The sequence below is a fragment of the Pogona vitticeps genome, chromosome 2 (genome assembly GCF_051106095.1).
Source record: "Pogona vitticeps strain Pit_001003342236 chromosome 2, PviZW2.1, whole genome shotgun sequence".
In the NCBI taxonomy this organism is placed as follows: Eukaryota; Metazoa; Chordata; class Lepidosauria; order Squamata; family Agamidae; genus Pogona; species Pogona vitticeps.
The window spans coordinates 278,857,568-278,877,394 of record NC_135784.1 but is presented as its reverse complement, the minus strand read 5'-3'; the positions used below and the strand labels follow the sequence as shown (position 1 = coordinate 278,877,394).

At 37.7% G+C, this 19,827-nt stretch overlaps 1 protein-coding gene across 4 annotated transcripts in view; it reads right to left on the bottom strand.

Annotated features, from left to right (window-relative positions):
* Positions 1-19,827, bottom strand: part of SCAMP1 (secretory carrier membrane protein 1) — an 81,710-nt gene that overhangs the window by 47,413 nt on the left and 14,470 nt on the right. For 3 of the 4 annotated variants that reach the window (XR_012084506.2, XM_072992681.2, XM_020804065.3), the window contains exons 2-7: positions 17,719-17,796; positions 9,617-9,715; positions 9,404-9,515; positions 5,621-5,749; positions 3,751-3,910; positions 1,604-1,705 (exon numbers count right to left, since the gene is read on the bottom strand). Coding sequence is in view for 3 of the 4 variants with exons in the window: in XM_072992681.2 (XP_072848782.1) it covers positions 1,604-1,705; positions 3,751-3,910; positions 5,621-5,749; positions 9,404-9,515; positions 9,617-9,715; positions 17,719-17,796 (680 nt within the window). In the remaining variant the exon portion in view is untranslated. Of the gene's footprint in view, positions 1-1,603; positions 1,706-3,750; positions 3,911-5,620; positions 5,750-9,403; positions 9,516-9,616; positions 9,716-13,743; positions 13,803-17,718; positions 17,797-19,827 lie in introns of those variants that run through there. The other variant, XM_020804066.3, reaches the window with a different exon arrangement.

Below are 19,827 nucleotides of genomic sequence, written 5' to 3'. Positions count from 1 at the left end.
CCTGTAAGTGGAGCCGTCTGTAAGTCGAGGTTCCACTGTATTATCTAAGCCCCAATGTAAATGTGGAACAGATAAAGTATTACCAGAATATTTTAAATACCACATTCAGAAGTAAATCTCTGTCCATGATGTAGGAAACTACTAAATTCTGACTCAAACGTTTCTAGGTGCCAACAAATATAGTTGTTCCATGATGACATGCCATTAAAAACAGTCATTCTGTGACTGGTGCTGAGAAAGGATTTGTTTTTACCAGCAAGTCCAACAAATATTTGTAAAAATCCTTTCCAGGAGCCTATTAGCATGCAGTTTCCCTGTCTGAACCATTTGCACATGCTTCCATGGGGATCCATAACAATATATGTTGGCAACTAAATAAAGTATTGTTTGTATAGGCCCCTAGAGCATACTACTGATTTCCCAAAGTATCAGATGCTATAACTGAAAACTGCTGGAGAAATCAAAAACAGTAAGACAAAAATAAAGCATTAAGTACGAATAACCTGCCTTAGCCATATGCATTTTCTCAAACTCATAGTCCAACACCCAGCATGGTTAAAATTCTTGCTAATATATGAAATCCAGAGCACATGTTTAAGAAAGCAGCTTCAGTCCAGAAGAAATGTATTGAACCTACAGTGGGGTCTTGACTTAAGAACGGCTCGAGTTAAGAACATTTTGACTTAAGAACCACTCTCATAGGAAAATACTGACTTGACTTACATACTTAGATTTGAGTTAAGAACTGAAAAAACCCACGTGGGAGGCAGGGAAAGTGCAAAATTTGAACTTTCAGTTAACTGTTGGCCAGTGAAAAGGGTGCCTGTCTGCTTCCTCACTCCTCCCAGCGTTTAGAGAGTGGATTGGGAGACAGTCTTCAGACTGCCTGGTACTGCCTGGACTGTATTTTCCCTGCCTTCCCTGAACCTTTCTTGACCTAAGAAAAAAAGAAACAAAATATCCCCCTCTAGTGGTCAAAGGTGGAATAGCAGCTTCCCATTAGTTTCTATGGACGGAAAAGAGCAGATACGGATCAAATGGTTTTCAATGCATTCCTATGGGAAATGCAGATTTGACCTGAGAACTTTTTGACTTGAGAACCGCCTTCCAATACGGATTAAGTTCTCAAGTCAAGACCCCACTGTACTATGAAATAATCTTTAAAATGCCTTCAACTGTTTCTTGCATAGTCTTGTGGAAATTCTTATCTACACATCATAAAGTTTAGCATCCTCGAGGAAAAAAATGTTTTCTTTATGATCTCTTCCCAAATTTATCTTGGATTCTGCACCCATAAGTTATGTCTGAGATCAACAGAAGAAGCCTCCACAGAATGAGATATGGAATCAATTGGGAAGCCTGGGTTAGAGAATTAGTAATTCCAGAAGGTACAATACAGCATGGAGTGAATACCTTCTGAATTCTATGCAAGAATTCATCTACTTACAGTTATGGCCAAAAATATTGGCACCCTTGCAATTCTGTCAGAAAATGTTCCAAAATGTCACAAAATATTCCAAAGCATGTTCTTCTCAGTGTGCTGCTGCACCTTTATAAAGGTGGCATATTTATGTTCTTCTGAATGATACAGAAGGTGACTTACCAGTTGCCCCATCCCTGGAATCCTGCTGCCTGAAGTACATGTACAGCAAACTGACAAATGTACACAAAGAAGAAAACAAAAAATCTGAAAGAACTGTCACTCCTGAAAGAGAAAAACCAAAGTTTTGTTAGAGTAACTGTCAAACACCAGCACAGATAATTGACAGAATTTTCAGCAAGCATAATCATGCGAAAAATATACAAAATGATAAACACAAATAGTTTGTTTATAGCTGCCCACTTTCTAGAAAAATATTTCCAAACCTGAACTCTCAATCCAGTTGGACAATAATTAAACAGTGTAAGAAAAGCCGCCACCTCTGAAATGTCAATACTCAGAAATAATATACAACACAAAAAAGGCACAAACTGAAAATAGCACCTAAACAAACTTAATGACATTCTGAGTATTAGTAGCGTTAGCATTTTCCTCTCCATCGCAAAATCTGCCTTACAGACAATTTAAACAAGGATTATAAACATATTTATGTCCCAACTAACTTCTATGATCTTACAGATCACTTTGAAATTTATTTTTCCCTTTGTTTCAGAAAGACTAATGCTTAAAAACAACATTTAGAAGTGCAGCTGTGTGAAGGAAAGCTCAGAATTCATAAAAAGAGCCTGGGTCCCCCATTAGGCAAAGGGACCCTGCATCTTGACACTGAGTTTACCAGTACAACTAGACTCTAAAGACAGACAAAACTACTGTATTTTCCATGTATAAGATACCCCCAATTTTCTAACTCAAAATTCAGAAATCAGTATTTTAAACATTAGAAAGGAACACATTTTTATTTAGTAATTAGGCAACATTTACAGTACATGCCAGTACTATGATATTATGCACCACCCCTACTGGTCACTGTCGCACTGCCTACATCAGTGATAGCTGAGCCCGAGTGCCCAAACTGGGGGGGGGGGAGGACAGGGACTGGGGGGCGGCAGAAGCGGAGGGGAGAATCCTGGGCACGGGGACCCCACTCCAGATCCGCCTCCAGTTGAGCCCAACTGTACCACTGTCTATAGCTCAGCTGTTAGGAACACTGCCGGCCCACCACAGCCAGTACCAGCTGCTCCAGATCCTGGCCCACCACCCACTGGGGCACTAGTACTGTGGCAGCAGCTGCCTTCTCAGGTTCAGCTGCTGGGCGCAGCGATCTGGTGACTTATGGCTTGCGTGCTGACAGAGAAGGCTCTGCATGTCAGCTATGGCACACATGCCATAGGTTCGCCATTGCTGGCCTGCACAGTCAGCCTCAGCTTACATCATTTGTATAAAGGCTTGTGATTGAATGAAGCCTGTTTGCAGAGACAAGCTATTGGCAGTTTCACTCGTGACTGGAGGCAGATGGTTTGCAGAGACATAGGTAGTTTCGCAACCGTGCTGTTTTCATCTTGGCTTACTTCTGTGTAAAATACAACCTTCAATTTTTACTCTTGACAATTTTAGGAAAAAGCACTCATCTTTTACATGGAAAAATACTGTATGTTGAAAGTTTATTTCTTGGAAACCAAGAGCAGGGGAGGGGGAGGGGGAGAAGATTGAGTAATTTAAACAGAGGACTGAAAGACAGCAAGCAGACCCCTCCTCAAAAAAGAAAAAATAAGAAAAGCTACTCATAAGCAAAAGTGTCCCCTCTAGGTGGCTCCCTTGAAGGACTAAATTCCAAAATTAACCTCAGGGAGTCTTTCATTTTTTTTTTCAAGGATTATCTTATTTCTATGAGTATTATGCACATATTTAAGGCTGCACCTTCAGAACTGAATGGCATAAATGCAAGGAATTAGGCCAACAGCTACTTTACCTTGGTGAAAATAGTAAAACGAATACTGCATGTATGTCATTAATACAACCTTTCATATTAAAAAAAACTTGACTTAAAAAAAAGAACATAGAATTTAAGTTTTAAAGCACCTTACACATTCTGCTAGCAAACCCGCCTTTCAATTTTTAACATAGAGCAGCAACGTAGCTGTATTTGTAAGAAGCTGATACTGTTAATCTGTGCTATGAAACCAGCACATGATCCTGAAATTCCTATTACAGGATGAAAAACCAAGCTGAATGAAGTCCTAGAATATTAAAAAGCATTAAATTATGTAGCACTTCAAAAGCATTATTCCACACTAGACTGAAATAGTTACCTGAAAGCTCCATAAAGTGGCCTGTACCAGCAGACAAATGAGCAAGGAGTAAAAAGCAAGAACCAGAGAATACTCAGTCCAAAGTCAACTCCCCGCTTTGGGTCAAGGCAAAACCAGGCCAGACATCCAAAAATGTTAAGAAACAGTGTCACTGCATGGACTGTAAGAACAGAGGCATGTTAGAATAGAATTGTCAGTTCCAATAAATATTTTTACAAATATTTTTATTTTAAAAGAAATTTAATATCCAATCTGTACCACCAATCCTTTAACAGCATCTAGTAAAACTATTATCTGAAGTTTATAAAAGACACCAAAGCAATATTTAGATGGGAGTTTGAATCATTAGGCCCTTACACCAGATGTCCCTGAAAAACAAATGCCACCACTCTCTCAAAACTACTGAAGATCTTAGCAAGGACACAGACCCCAACAAGCTTCACTGAATGGACACAGGATACCGTATATTTACTGCCAGAGTTCCTATTGTCTTATGGGCCTCACACCTCTCAGGAGAGGGAGTGTTCTGAGAGGCTTCTGATGGAAAAGGTAAAATGAAAAGCCTTATATGCAACATAAACAATGGGTTGGGGCTATTGAATTAAAACACTGTGTGATTTCTCTTACTTAAGAGTATATCAATCTCCCTATTTTAAAAATACACATATAATAGGCATTCAGAGTTGGATCTAGCACTTAACTTCAGTGGCAGAAATGCTGTTCAGAAGTATGGTTCTGCTCTGAACGCTCCTGCCAAAGTGAAATGGGGAAGGTCAGAAATAATCACCAATTCTTTCTCATTCTGCAACTCCCGGTGCCATCTCCAACAGAGGGTCCCCTAAACTTCCTCCAGAACATGTTTCAGAGACACAGTTGGCTGCAATAGGTAGGAGAACAGAGGAAATTCTTCTCCCCTGTACTAACAGAAAAGTGCAGCTTCCTAGAGACAAAAAGGGAAATCCTGTCCACTGCAAACAAATTCAGAATCTCTTCCTTTTTTATTTTTGCAAAATTTTTTTAAAAAAATAAAAAAAAATAAAAATGTAGCAATAATTTTTGCCATTGAAAGACTCTCCTCTCCATCTCAAGGCTCCCAAAGGCTTCCCCAGAGACCTTCAACACCTAAGAAGCTTTTAATTAATATAAATACAATTTTACCAACAAAAGCTGATGATGTCATCAGCTCTCATCACATAAATTTATACAAAGAGAATTTTGACTATCATCACAGGGGCATTTGTCCTGCTCTTTCGTGTGCTGATGGGTAGGTCTGCTCTTTTTCCAGTGTCTACATGTGGGTGTCACTGAAACAGACCAATTTGCCCCAGCCAACACTTTTTTTGAACCTGTCAAGTGGTTCTGCTATTTTGGTTTAGTCTGGTCACTTGAAAGAGACTAAACTAGAAGCTTGCAGCTCCTTCCGATGTCAAATTTCCAACATCCTGAAGTGGCTTCTAAGCTGTTTGATCAGAAATCGAACACTTCCCCTGTTCATCTGTGAATGGTCAGGGAAAGTGCAATTATTATTATTTTGCATCAGCTAGGTAATCACTGGTGTGATGATTCACTTTTGCAAAGGAGTGCATGATGGCATGCATGTGCATCTAGGTTTACTCACCTGAGTGAGAACTAAGAAAGAGAAAAATATTTTGCTATGTGTTCAATGACCATTATCCATCTCTCTCTCTCTCTCTGAAACAACTGGATTACACATACACAACCCCAAATGCCTGTACATCTGCATTACCTTAAACATTTTCTTTAGTCACAAAGCATATGGGAAACTACTTTCTAATAGTGACCAAGAACAGATGTTATGTAAATTTAGTATCAACTTCCTCATTGTACAAATGCTGAAAAGCTTACTTACACATCCACAAATAATACATAATCTTTACAGTCTTCTGGAACTCTACTGGGATGTCTACGGAGAAATCTTGGTAAAAACAGGGACCAACTGGGAAATTTCCTGGTAGCGGAGGCCAATTATTTTTTCTTCCTGTAAAAATTTAAGTAAAATATTTGCTATGTCACAAGGGTTACTTCACACATTTCATTTTTGTCACATATGCAGAAATTCTTATCAATCTTCTCCTGCTTATACAGACTGCATGCCACTACATTATGCACACAACTTCCTAAAAAGATTATCTCCAAGTAGGAACAATGTATTAGATACAACAACCCTGAGACACTGCTAAGGAAGATTACAAACCTGGATCCAGAAAATGGTGACCATTGGCTTTCATTTGCCACTTCTAAGAAGAAGTTTACTAAGGACAGACATTAAATTGTGGATGAAGTACCTCTGGCATACAGCCGTTCAATGCAGCCTCACCTCCCATGCAGCTATTAAGTTTCTTAAAGGCTCAACTGCAGTGTATGGGGGCACATGACTTGCTGTGACCACCATCTTTACCACGCCAGACCATGTGCAACCATTACATTTTTTAGAAGCCTCTGCTGGTGAGCAGAGAGGCAGATGGGAACAGAAGGAGAGTGAACTGTATAGATGAATGTAGAACGCGAATGGTGTATGTGAACAAATACAGCCATACATAGATATAGATATAAATGGATATACACATACACATGTTGGGGAATGTATCGGGTGCCCCTGGTCTCTAGCCAGTGCTGCCATGCAATTCCCAGGAGGGAATACAGCCTCAGTGTGAAAAGAGCCCCTCTAACTGTTTCACTGTTCCAGTGAAAACGAAAATTAGCTTTCAATCATCAAGAAAACAGTGAATATTTAGTATGTGAAACTGTGCCACGTACATAAAAACCACACAGTCTTTCCTTCAAAGATTTACAACCTAGTTGTAATGCCTAGTTGCATTTAAATGTATTGTTTGTACAGTTTGGTATGTATGTGACTGGAGGAGGTAAATGAGGAACAAAGAATGTTGGTAAAATTGTTTTGACTGGCTGGGAGATAAACTAGGGAAGGGGAGTGTTGGTGAAGTTTGTGAACAGTCTGGTGCAGCATGATCAAGGAGAGGGGGTAATTTTGGAGTATGGGGTCTCAGAGAGATTGGGGAGGCAGAGGTAATAGAGAAGAGGTGCAACACCAGTCTCTCCAGGAAGAATGGACAATCTTTTGATAAAGTAAAAATGGAAATTATTGCAATTTCTGCAATAATACTGTGCACATTTTCCTACACCTAACTCCAAATGTGTATAATACTATGTGACCAGGAACTCTCCATTCACAGGATACTACCTATTCAACCATTCCAGTTTTTTTTTTAAAGGGCAATTGATTTTAAAATGTAACCTATGCAACAGATAACAAATTTTAAAAGCCTCCAAACTCATTTTAAAAGCCTTCAAATTCCTATTCATCATCTGATTTTAAAAGTTCATCAATGACGTCTTGGGATACAGTTGCAAGGCAGTCATCGTATGGATCTACCGGTAATTCCGTGTCAGATGATGTGGCATCAGGTTCAGCTTCCTCTTCATCTTGCCACAAGTACTCATCCTCCATACCATCTAATGAATTTAATATGCCACACTTCTTGAAAGACTTGATTACTGTTTGTGCATCAACATCATTCCAGGCTTTTATGACAAATTGGCACAAAACATCCAACTTTGGAGCACGCATGTTTCCTCCTTTTGTGTATGACTTTTCGTCGCTAACCATCCATTCATTCCACTGCTCTTGAATGTGATCTTTAAACGGCTTGTTTAGGCACACATCCAGGGGCTGTACCAATGATGTCAATCCTGCAGGAATAACTGCTGCATCTGTTTTTATTCTCGCAAGCTTTTCCTTGATGGTGGGAGTTGTATGAGCCCAGAACATATCCCACACAAGTAGACTACATTTTTGAAGTAGACCACCTGGTCGTCTGCTCCATACATTATCCAGCCATAGTTTCACACCCTCCTCATTCATCCAGCCTTTTTCATGCACGTGCACAAAACAACAGCAGGGAACTTGAGTTTTGGCATTGTTTTCCTTTTAAAAATAATCATAGGTTTCAGTTTGTTGCCATCAGCTGCGCATGCTAGTACCACTGTAAAACTTGACTTCTCGTGTCCTGTTGTTTTTATCAAAATAGTTTTTTCACCTTTTTGATGGAGTTTTATTTTCAATCATATCAAAATTCATTAGAGTTTCATCCATATTTCCAATATCACTTAACGTAAAGCCATGTTTAGTGCGCTGTTGTATTACGTATCGATGGAAACTATCCACTTTGTTAACCAGATCTGCAGGTAATTTTTGGACAATTTTTGTCTTTTGCCTTAGTACCAGGTCATGCCTTGCCATGAATCTACTACACCAGGATATAATGGCCTTAAAATTGTTGCTGTATTCTGAGTTAGATTTGGCCCACTGAAGTGCAAACAAGCGTATTGTATTTCGTGTCACCACATAACCATTTTGGCGATGTTGATCCACCATGTCTGCTACATGTTTTTTGAGTTCTGGCCAGTGCGGGGTGCCTCTTCTTAAGACACACTTACCCCTTGGCATACTCTGTAATGCTTTTTCATTTGATTTCCAGTCCCGAATCATCTTTTCTGTTACTCCATATTGTCTTGCAGCAGCACAATTATTATGTTCCATGGCAAAGTTTACAACTTTAAGTTTAAAACTTGCACCATATTTCTTTCTTTTTGCTGGTGCCATGATAGGGGTTTGACTACTGGACATTTTTTTTCCTTTTTTCAATTCTTTTGGCGTTTGCCCTGTGCCCTGTGTCTCTTTTCTTCAACCTGCCTGTTCGTTTGCGAGCTAAGGTGTCTGGGGTCGTGAGGTGCTAAGGTGTCTGGGGTTGTGAGGTGTCTGTTTCAAAGTGTCTGAAACGCTCTGAAGTGCTGCCTTCATTTGTTGCCTGGAGGACTCTGCTGCCAGGGCGACTCTCTTTCCCTCCGGAAGACCAGCGAGACAAACCAGAGAAGTGCTGCCTCCGTTTGTTGCCTGGAGGACTCTGGTGCCAGGGTGACTTTCTTTCCCTTTGGAAGACCAGCAAGACAAACCGGAGAGACGAGACGAAGTGGGGAGAGATACTTTCGAAAACCAGCTCCGTGAATTATGCCTGCAGGGAGTTGGGAATATTTGTGGAGCTCTGCCTGGGCTTTGACTCGGGGGAGCTCCCTCCTAGACTCTGTAAATGACGCTGGGACCCGCCGCCTGTCAGGGGCGCGCAGATATACCCGCTCTGGGCTGTTGGTGTTGAAGTGCACCTGGCGTACAAGACGACCCCCCCTCCACTTGGAGGCATGTTTTTCAGGGCCAAAAAGTCATCTTGCACACCGGCAAATACGGTAAGTTAGGAAAGATGCCTGTTTTTCTTGGAAAGCATTTTGTGCCTCTTTATGGAAGCAGTGATGCACATGAAAGACTATGGGTGTAATGCTGCTACTGAGAATTCAGAGCCATAATTACTTATACCTTCACCACAAGAACTGCACATTTGAATCTTGGAGTTTCAAATACAAACAGACATTATCAGAACTGCAGAAATTGAATTTATGATTTGTTTTTAAGGGAAGACTGGTAGCAGCCTCAACTTTCAGAAATTAATTTATTCATAATGAAGGCCTTTAATTAAGCTCTTTCCACTCCTACATTTATGTTGGGTTTTTTATTTTAGAACTGAAACCTATTATCTTTTCAAAGAATGTTAAGGCATACCTCCCTGCTGGCTGAGACTCTGCATCTCTCTTTCCCTGCGATCTAGTTCAGCCGCTTTTCTTTCTAATTCTTCCTGACGCTTAAGTAGTTCAGCTTGGGCCAAAGCATGTTCCTGGGGGAAAAGAAATTGAGAAAAAAGCAACAACTGAGGCAAAACCAAAAGGAATTCAACTTCACATGTTGAGAATCTGATACAAATAATATTAAATGTACCTTTGCAATTTGAGTATAAGCGGGTGGTTCCTCCGTTGGTTTCATTATAGCTGGCTGTGTACTGGGCACATTGGGAATTTTTACAGTTCCTGGTGGAGGCTATTGAAAGGGGACAACAAAGAGAATCATTCTAGAGAAGCTCCTGGAGAGTTCTGCGATAATTACAAAACATAAAAAAAGTGCAAGATGGACAAAATGCATTTGTACAATTAGCTACACAGTCAACTCTGTACATTTTATATTACATAAAGTGCAAAAGTAGGACAGCTACACAATGCAAACAATGAGGTTGACTACATAGGCATTAAGCCCTCTATTAGGTCTGTTTCAGGGATGGGCTGGTTTGCTCCAGTCTTTGATGGAGCAAACCAGCTCCACCCCCAGTGGTCCTACTTGTACCTTTCTGGCCCATATCAGTGACTTCTACTTTTTTGGTGCAGGTAGGATTGCTCTGTTTTGGTCTGTTTCCAATGTGTGTGATCACTGAAAATGAACCAAAGTGAGTCTTCCTCCTTTAATTTGCAAGTATTGTGAAGAAGGGCACTTCACAATATTGGCAAATTCCTTGACTCTGTGAAGGGGTTGAAGAAGTGGGGGAGGGAATTAAGTGTATATTATAGCAACAAATATGCACTGCATTGCTTTAAAAACAGCATGAAGTATGTGTCCTACAAGTTAGGTAAGAGTATTAGGTAGGTATACCTAATACACATACTAGTACACATACTTAACCTATAGTTCACATATCTAATACTGTTTTTAAGTAATGCAGTGCATATTTGCTGGTCTAATACAAACTTTTTTTTTCACTTCCTTGGCCCCTCCACAGAGCTGAGGAAGTATTTCATTTGCCAATATCAAGAAGTGGCTCTCTTCTTAAATCACTTCACAATACTGAATTGACTGCAGGCTGTTGCAGATCAAATAGGGTTGCTTGAGATCTCTATGCAACTGGCCCCACAAATTGCACCAAACAGGTTGATAAAAATAAATGAGTTTTTTAAAAAATGAAATTGATTTAAATCACTATTTTAATTTTTTAAATTATTTTTATTTTAATTTTTAAAAAATCAGTTTCTAAAAAAATTAAATTGTGATTTAAGTCAAATCCGGCCTAGCACCAATGCCATACCTATTTAGCTGGATCCAGTCCATTCTAATTACCACGTGCACTCATATTGCCAAGGCCTAATTTCAATATGGAAAGTGCTGTACAAGGCCCACAGATATTTTACTTTAATTGTCACCTGAATATAAATCCATTAAACAAAGCTGCATAAATGTTCATGCAGACAGAATAGTTCAGCATGGGGGAGGGAATTAAGACAAACAATTTATTTATGGCAGGTACCATAGGGGAGACATGGATCTAGTACAAGCATAAAGGGCAAAACTGACAAAGGTTGTTTTACTATAATTCTGATGCGAAAGGTGCTATTCTTCTTGGCTCCTCTTATATGCTTGGATGCAGAAAAGCCTTCCTGGCTGAAATCAATTTTTCCTTAATACATGCAGATGGAAACTGTTGTTTAAGCACTGCCTGCAAATCAGGATCTGAATTGAACACAGTCTGTAGGCAGCCTTTAAATCATAGTGGCTTGAATCTAAATGGGATGTATACCAGTGTTAAGTGTAATCACATAAATCAGAGCAATGAGCTGCTGCAAATTAATGAGTTGCCACTCATATTTGTGGTCTTGTGACTTATTGCACAACTAAGAATGTGAGGCATTTTCCTTTCACAATTTATACATCTGTACCACTGTACATCCCCCAGCAGGATTCTAGCCAGTTTCTCACTTTGAACATTACAGGAAACTGTGATTAAGGAAACCAAAAGTGTAGAAGGAGAAATAAGAGCGGGTGCTCAAGCCCATTTGTCCGTGTGCCAACAAACCATAATTAGTTACCCTGTTATGTCTGAGCCAAGCCACTTCCTCCTGTGAGCAAAGGAAGATCCTAATATTTATACTTTAAATTTAATTTCTTGAAATCAGGGGCACAGAAACCTTTTTTTCGAACTGTAAGGAATTTCAAAAAGACTGTGGTAGGATGTGAGGCTGTCATTCAAGATCAACATTTTATCAGTCAACAGCTTGTATTTATGCAAGGACACTTAAAATAGTTCTTGGGATCCCATCCTATATACAAGACATTCAGATTTTTATATTAACCTGATAACTGCTAAGTCCCAAAGAATTGTTAATGGAAGAAAAAGAAGAAACTGCAATAGTGTCATTCTAAGAACTTTTCCATGAAAAGTTAGCAAAACATATCTTGGAGTGGAGCATAATTGCATATCTGTGTCCTATACTGTTTATTCACTCACCACATGTATATCCTACTTTTCTGTCATTATGGAAAAGATAATCTGCCATCTAGGCCTAGACCACACCTAATCCTGCACAATGTCAGCAAGAACGCTGCATAATACAGGCTGCATTCTTAGGACACTGAAAAAAAAAACTGAGAATAGAACTGTGTACAGGCACATTACAGGCATTTCATAAGCAGGAAAACACCTCTGGATTTTGAGTCTTTTATCTGCTTAGTGACAAACCGCACTTCTGCCTGTGGAAAGGCATCATTAGATCGAGACCACCATATGTACAAAGCTTAGTAGAAAAACTGTATTGTCTCTGTATAGTTATTGACTCTGGTTCCTAATATATTTTAACAGCAGATGATGATCTTTCTAATTTGAATCTTTAATCACAAATTCTATTTTTGGTTGATTTTAGTAGACTATAAAGAAACAATAGTCAAGATAACCAAGCCATGAATAAACAATAATCCTCAGCAAAACAATATTTTATTATTTTCTGGAGGGGGGGAACTGTCTGAATCAATCTCTTTCAACAATGAAGACCAATACCAAGTGTGGCATGATGTTTCAAGCACTGAACATAAAATTTAGTACTTAATACATATCAACATGATCACTTGGATTAAAAAGATATTAGGTTTCAGAGCCCATTCAACAGTGTTTACTTAAAATACCTCAGCAGAGAAACTGAAAGAATTGAGATCATTTGCCTGCATTAATTAGCATACTAAAGAGACCATAATTCTCCTCCTAGCATATTTTGTGAGCACATGCAGACACACACTTGTGAGGCAGTTCCATAGCTCAAACTATGGAAATAGACTCCAGCTGCTAAGACATAGCTGTGAAGATGAAGAAAGCAGCATCTGTATCTCAAGAACATCACAGGAAGATACACACTGCCCAATTAGTTATTACCTGAGTTACACCAACACAAGAGCCATTCAGAAGATTAATCAGCACAAACCAAATAGATTTTTAAAAATTGTTCTTCCCATTTAAACTTGATAAATTTATGGTAATATCAATTACCAAAATGCTAGATACACACTATTGCACATAATTGTTGTGAGCCGCCCAGAGACCTCTGGGTAGATTGGGCGGCATAGAAATTAAATAAATAAAATAAAATAAAATAAATAAATAACCTTTTTCTAAGATTAAAGCAAATTTCTTTTTCACATGAGTTATCTATGTGAATTAAAAGTGTTGTACTTCTGCAAAAGACTGTATTCTTATTAATCTTCTCTTTTGAACATCTCATGAACACAATACAACAATGCAAGTGTTTGCCACATGAACAAGATAGAAGTGTTGAGGAGATGCAGGAATACATACGCAAGACCATCTCTTTTGCTTCAATTCTCTAGAGATTTGTGCACATTTAGTCTTGCTAAACTTCTTTCAAAGCTGTATTAACAATAAAGGGATGTTGGGGTGGGGCTTGCACACCAACATGTCTTTGGAGACTGCAGACAAATGACTGCACAGGCCTAATGAAAACTGTACATTTTAAATCTATACTAATTGGTGAGATATGGTGTGAGAATAACTGAGATATATCAATACCAGTGAGTGAAAATGTTCTAACAGCAGTGCCCTAGCAGGCTATCCTACTACTGGTATTTATCAGGGATCTCAAATTAGAGAGATCTTGGTCACTAAATTATGCAAGCATTAGCAAATTAATCTTCCAATCACATCAGCATACTGTATTTAAAAATAGCATACTTTTAGACCATAAAGACAAGATTATGGATTATTTCACAGGTTTCTCACAGATTTTTAAATAAACCCTTACCTTTATTATTGTTAGATTACTGATTATATTTCAGCACCAGTAACATCTCATAGATCAATCTAAAGAGGACAGGGGAGAGAGAATCTATGATAGACTGGAGAAGTGGAGAGTGGAAGCAGTCAAATGGACAATATATATACCAGCCCTGGTCTGCCATATTTTGCTCCTTCTTAATGCTGGGACTAACACAATGGAAAGGGTCTAACTCTGCCCCATTTTCCCATTGCAAGAAAGGGATGATATGCTCATAAAGCATTCTTCTTCAAGTGCCCCCCTCTCTATGGAAGAAAGAAGATCTGCTCCAGCATATGCTGTTAGAATAAACTCACAGAGACCATAGGACCAAACCCTTAATAGCATTTTCTTGTTACTCAGAAAAATTACTCTTGTTACTCAGAAAAATATTGCTACCTGAAAATTATTGAGGATATTTCAGGCAATAAACTTATATTTTCTGAGCGAGAATTTTGGCTTTTATTTTATTTTCTTTGTTCCACCCTTCTACAAAGAAGCATTTTCTCCTACATGAAAAAGAAGTGAGAATGCTTGCACAATAGTGTGTGCAATTAAGTGGTTTAGAAAGTAGTAAAAACTGATTTTTAAAAACACCCTGCCCAGCTGATCAGCTAAAATAATATTAGTTTAATGAACTAAATCATGCAGTCTTGGTGTTCTCATTTTCTATGAATATACCTTAAAATTCAGACAAATACAAAGGTGGTTAGCTCCAGGAAAAAGTGAAATATTGTAAGATGTATTGAATGTATTGAATGCTTTTTTTCTGGGGAGGGGCAGAAGTTGCACTGACTTACATCACAGAGGTGACAAAGGCATCATCTCCTCTAGTTCTAAAGTTCAGACTTGAGTGCCTGTTCTTGTTTCATCAAAACAATACCCATCTACAAACAAGAATGTAACAGCAAGCTTTTTGCAAAGAATATTTTGAAAAACCCCAAGGGTGTAGGGATAGTCTTAATGAGGATTGAACAGGCTTAATACCCATGTTGACATGGACTGATGAATAAACAAAAGCCAGGTGAAATGGGCAATGGGATAGACTGTTCTGGAAGAGGATGGAGCTGACTGAAATTCAGAAAAGAAGAAAATTTAAGTGCAAGTCGCAATTGTCACAATATTTCTTTATTTCTTCCAAAAATATTTCTTCTAAGAAGCTTTCTTCTTCTAAAAAGGTATTTCTCTCCAGAAACATTCTGAAGTTTACAAAGTAGAATGGAAAACCGCCCCTTATTTATACTATGATTTCAAAAATCACATATAAACAATTTAAATATCAAAATAGGACTGATTCACCGCAGGTTTCTGTCTCAACTCACTGTCACTATTAACATGCACTCCAGCAAACTGTAGCAGAGAGTGATGTAGACTTCTTGTTCCACTCCCCCTTCCCTTTACATCCTTTAGGTGCCAGGCAAAGACCTTCTCCCTCCCTTTTTTGTCATGTCTTTTTTAGATTGTCTGTTGGCATGGTCTCTCTTATTTGGCAGCAAAGCAGTAGAAAATACTTTCTAAAACAATATATAATATATGAAATTAAAATTAATGAAACCCTATGTAAGGTCCATACAGTAATTAGGGGCTAATAGCTACGGTATTGAAGAAAACTATGTCAAAGTCACATGCAGATAATTGTATGTGATAATTGCACGATCACTTCACAAACATCCAGCTGGTTTCACCTATGACAGATCTGGAGTCATTATGCAGTATATGCGAATATATCAATAAATGTGTCTAATCTGAACAGTTTATCTGCAGTTCTCAGGAACAAATATCTGGTGCAAGATGCAGCAATGCTGATGAACTGTTCAAAAGACAGGCCACTCTATATACAAGAAGGGGTGTCCAAAAATGGTTTATGTTAGGAAATGCAATTAACAATTCCAGAACAAGTACCCCCAAGATTTTCTCTGAGAATGAAGAACCTGTAAGCTTACTGCATGCTTAAAAGAAAAAAAAGTAGGCTTTTTACAAGTAGAAATAAGAGCCACTGTGAAAAGACATAATTGGCACAATTAACACAAAAGAGATGTTTTAGTACTATCACACACCTGAGCTGCAGGCAAATAAAGATCAAGTGAATGCATATATTTTCCCCACATAAGAACCAAAAGATACTTTAAATGTATCCCATATATTTAACAAAACAACATCCTTTGCATTATAATCCTAGAAAAATATACTGTACCTGAGGCAATTAAGCAACTTTTATTTCACCTTTCATTTGTTGTACTCGGGATGGATTTGATTTAAATCAAGTTTAAATTTACATTTAAAAATCACTAGTGATTTAAATCACTAATCAGTAAGACTCGATTTAAACCATGATTTTTAAATGTAAAGATTCATTCTTCCTGGTAGTTACAATCTTTAATATTTGCAAGCAGATAAATATTTCATATTTAGAATAATAACCTGTCAGATTAGTAAAATAGCTATATAAGAACTTTAGTTTAATAGGTTAATCACTCATATTTGGAGAATTACTTAAAATTCTTTTATTTAATTAAAACAATAACATGATATAGCTTACATGTTCTTGTATTTGCTTGAACATCAATGTTTATTAACTGAAGTGGTTAAATAAAATATCTTTAAAAAACCCTTCAAGCTACGTGCTCAATGATGCAAGGTTTGTAAACTGCTCAGAAAGTTTCACTTTCATTTTTGCTGCTTGCCCCTACCTCCTCACAGTTAGAGCCTGGTACAGATGTATTTCACTCCAGACAAACTTCAAACCTAGCATTTAAGGTAATGTATTCATTGTCTGTAGATAGATTTGCAGAACAACCATGGGATTAAGATCTTTTCTTGAACTTTGTGTATTTCTACTGTGCAAAAAGTGCATGTTATCTCAGCTTGGATAACTTGGATTAATTGAATTATTTTACCAAAATGTAAATATTGCATGAATATACAGCCTCATACTACATAACTAAGCTCTATTCCGTGCTGAATAACCTTTGAACTATAATGTATTTTAAACAGAAAACTATATTTAGACAGATTATTCCTCCAAAAGCATTTCATTAAAATACAATTTATTAAAATTAAAAAATCTGATTTAAATTTTAAAATCTGACATAAAATTTAATAATACAGTTTTATTTATTTAAATCAATTTTAATTCACCGTGGTTGTACTTTAAGTAAATGGCAACATACTCTCTTGCCTCCATTACATATACTCTAATAATCTCCACGTTAGGAAATTATTAAAATGCTTTATTACGGGACTACCACCAAAAACTGCTCTCAGTGCAGAATGTGTTTAGATTACTAATTTGGGCTGGGTAGTACAGTCATAACTATAATAAGACATTCCAGCTGCACTGGATCCAGTCCATTCTGAGGACCAATAACATACTTTTAAAGCTCTTCATAGCTTAAAGCCAGAGATTAGTCAGGTGCACCATTAAGCTTTTCAATGCAGGTAGATATGTCTACTTAGAAGCTGTGCTTAAGAAGAAATGAGCTGATTTCCAATCTTGAAAGGACAGCAATACTGTCAATCCAGACCATGTCAAGGCAGAATAGGACTTTTAAAAAATCAGAGTTGTAAAAAATATCTGAAGGTGGAAGGAAAATTCCATTCCCTTTTATTCTCTAAATCTCCCTCATGTGTGACTACCCCACAGCTGTTCATCTGAACATTCATCCTTCTTTCCCTTTCTTTTCCACTGGGCTAGAGTTTGGTTTATTTCCTTTACCCCACTCTCCTAAATACCATATCTTTACAGGTGATACCGACGTGCTCCAGTCTTACTAGTATTCAATTATCTATCTTCTGATGTTTCTACAGCAGCCATTCATGTAATCAGACTATCACATTTTCATGAGCAGCTAAACCATTCTTTTACAAACATGAATGATTGTAACTCAGGCAAGTTTAATTAATAACATTAAAATGAACTCAAAGTCTCACATGGTTATTTAAGAGAAAGATAAGGATGCTTACTGTTCTGGAATCTGAGAAAGGATTGTACTCATCTAATCCTGGAGGAATATTTCTTGTCACTTGTGTAACTGAAGGATCCTAAACAGAGAGAATAAACAATTAGACAATGAATGTACTCAAACAGTGTACATGCACTGACTTTAGCACTTCTACTGTTAAGCCTCTAAAGATGAAATTCTATAACAATTTCTTGAGAATACATCCAGTTAAACTCCATGAGAATCACCTCTTGGTAGACATGTATGGAATTACACCATCAATGATGCAGCTATATTTAAGACAATAATCCTCCAGCAAGGCAATCCCAAAGATGTCTACTCAAAAGTAAGCATTATTGGGCAAAATCCTGTTGTATATAACCTGGTAAAAATTGATGTTGGATCAACACTGCTGGGATTAGGGCTGCCAGATGGGATCAGGATTGTCAGCACTGATGTGGTGGCAATATTTTACTCTTGAAGGTTTTCTCCTTTATCCCACAAAGGGTCCCAAGGTTCCTAAAGGCTTCTTCTTCTTAGGGAGCCCTTGGGACACTTTGAACCTTAAATGAATATGAAACTTTCCATGTGTTCAAATTCAATGTTTCCAGTGGCCAATCCAGGTCACGCTAGTGTAAAGTTATTCCAACAGGATTCTGCCCATTGAATTCCACAGGATTTACTTCCAGGGAAATCAGCATAGAATTATACCCTAATTCACATTTGTAATGACAAGATCACTACATTCTCTGAGCTCATTTCAGTTACCTATTTTAACACAGGCAAACTAGAGAAAATCTGAAAAAGTCCTTTCTATTGGGAGATTTTACAGACGCTCCGCTTTTCAGGTTTAAGGTATAACTTTAAATCAAGAAGCAGAAGTTATCAAGTGGGAAATGGTCTTTTTGGTTGAGCAATTTTCTATCCAGTTTGGAACTACGGACCCTATTCTATTCATGTTTGCTCAGATATAAGTCCCAATGAGTTTTAAACATTTCAGTATCTCACAATACTGTACTGTGTTACTGGTCCTAAGATAGCTACTGCCAAACAGAGGAACTTCTGGAGAATCCAGTTTGGCAAACTGGTGCAGGAAGTCAGGATGTTCAAGTAAGCCATCTGTAGCTGAGAATGATATTACTGAGTTAACTAATTAAAGCCAGGATATTTATCAATACTGCTTTATGGATAGTAACTACAATTTTTAAAGTTTTAAAGTAATTCTTTCTGTCTCAGTTTCTACAATTTCATTCATTTTGACAACACAGCTTACATGGCCATTTCTTCTACCATCCAGGTTGAGTTTACATCACCTTTACTGATGAAGGTGACTATTCTGCAGAAGATTGCACCATAATAAATATAACAGCATTTAAGACTAACATAGATACCTTCTGAAAAATGAACCTAAGATTCTTTGCAGGCTTGGGTTAAGTTTTAATATATTACTAACTAAGGTAATATCACTATTCCATTTGGAAGAAATACATTACCTATTACAAATTCTATTTTTAAAATTCTTATAGCACAGAAGAGGACTGTAATACAATTTCTAGTATCCTGTTAAAAAAGATGTCAGTAATAAATAGAAAAATAGTTACTGGCCAAACCCCATAATATTTCCCTTTAAGTCTGACTTTATTTGCTGTAGAAACAGAAATGCATTTATGTTGTCACTCTCCCTATTCAACATGCCCCATTTTACCCTGATCTTCTTATAAATCTAGATTAACATGACTTGTGAGATATTCCATGTGTGACATAGATGATTTACGAGGAATACTGCTTCTTTTGAGTACATAAATGAAAGCTCAGTTTTCAGCTGAATACTGTCACTGAGAAACTGAAATATAAAACACAGATCCAATAAAGCTCTGGAAGCAACAAAAAAGGATATTTTATCCTACAAAACATGCCAGACTCCTGCCTGTCAAAAGAGACATTATTTTGTGCCAAATATGCAGTCACTGAGATAAGATAGAATCATGTTAACATGGAGCATAAATCTGTCAAATTTGAGATAGTATACACAGATTAGAGATGTTAGAATTCACCAAGTATGGAACGATAGAGAGAAGACATACAGTAGAAAGGACAAAAAATCTCCAAGGCTAGTTTTCACTGCCACATC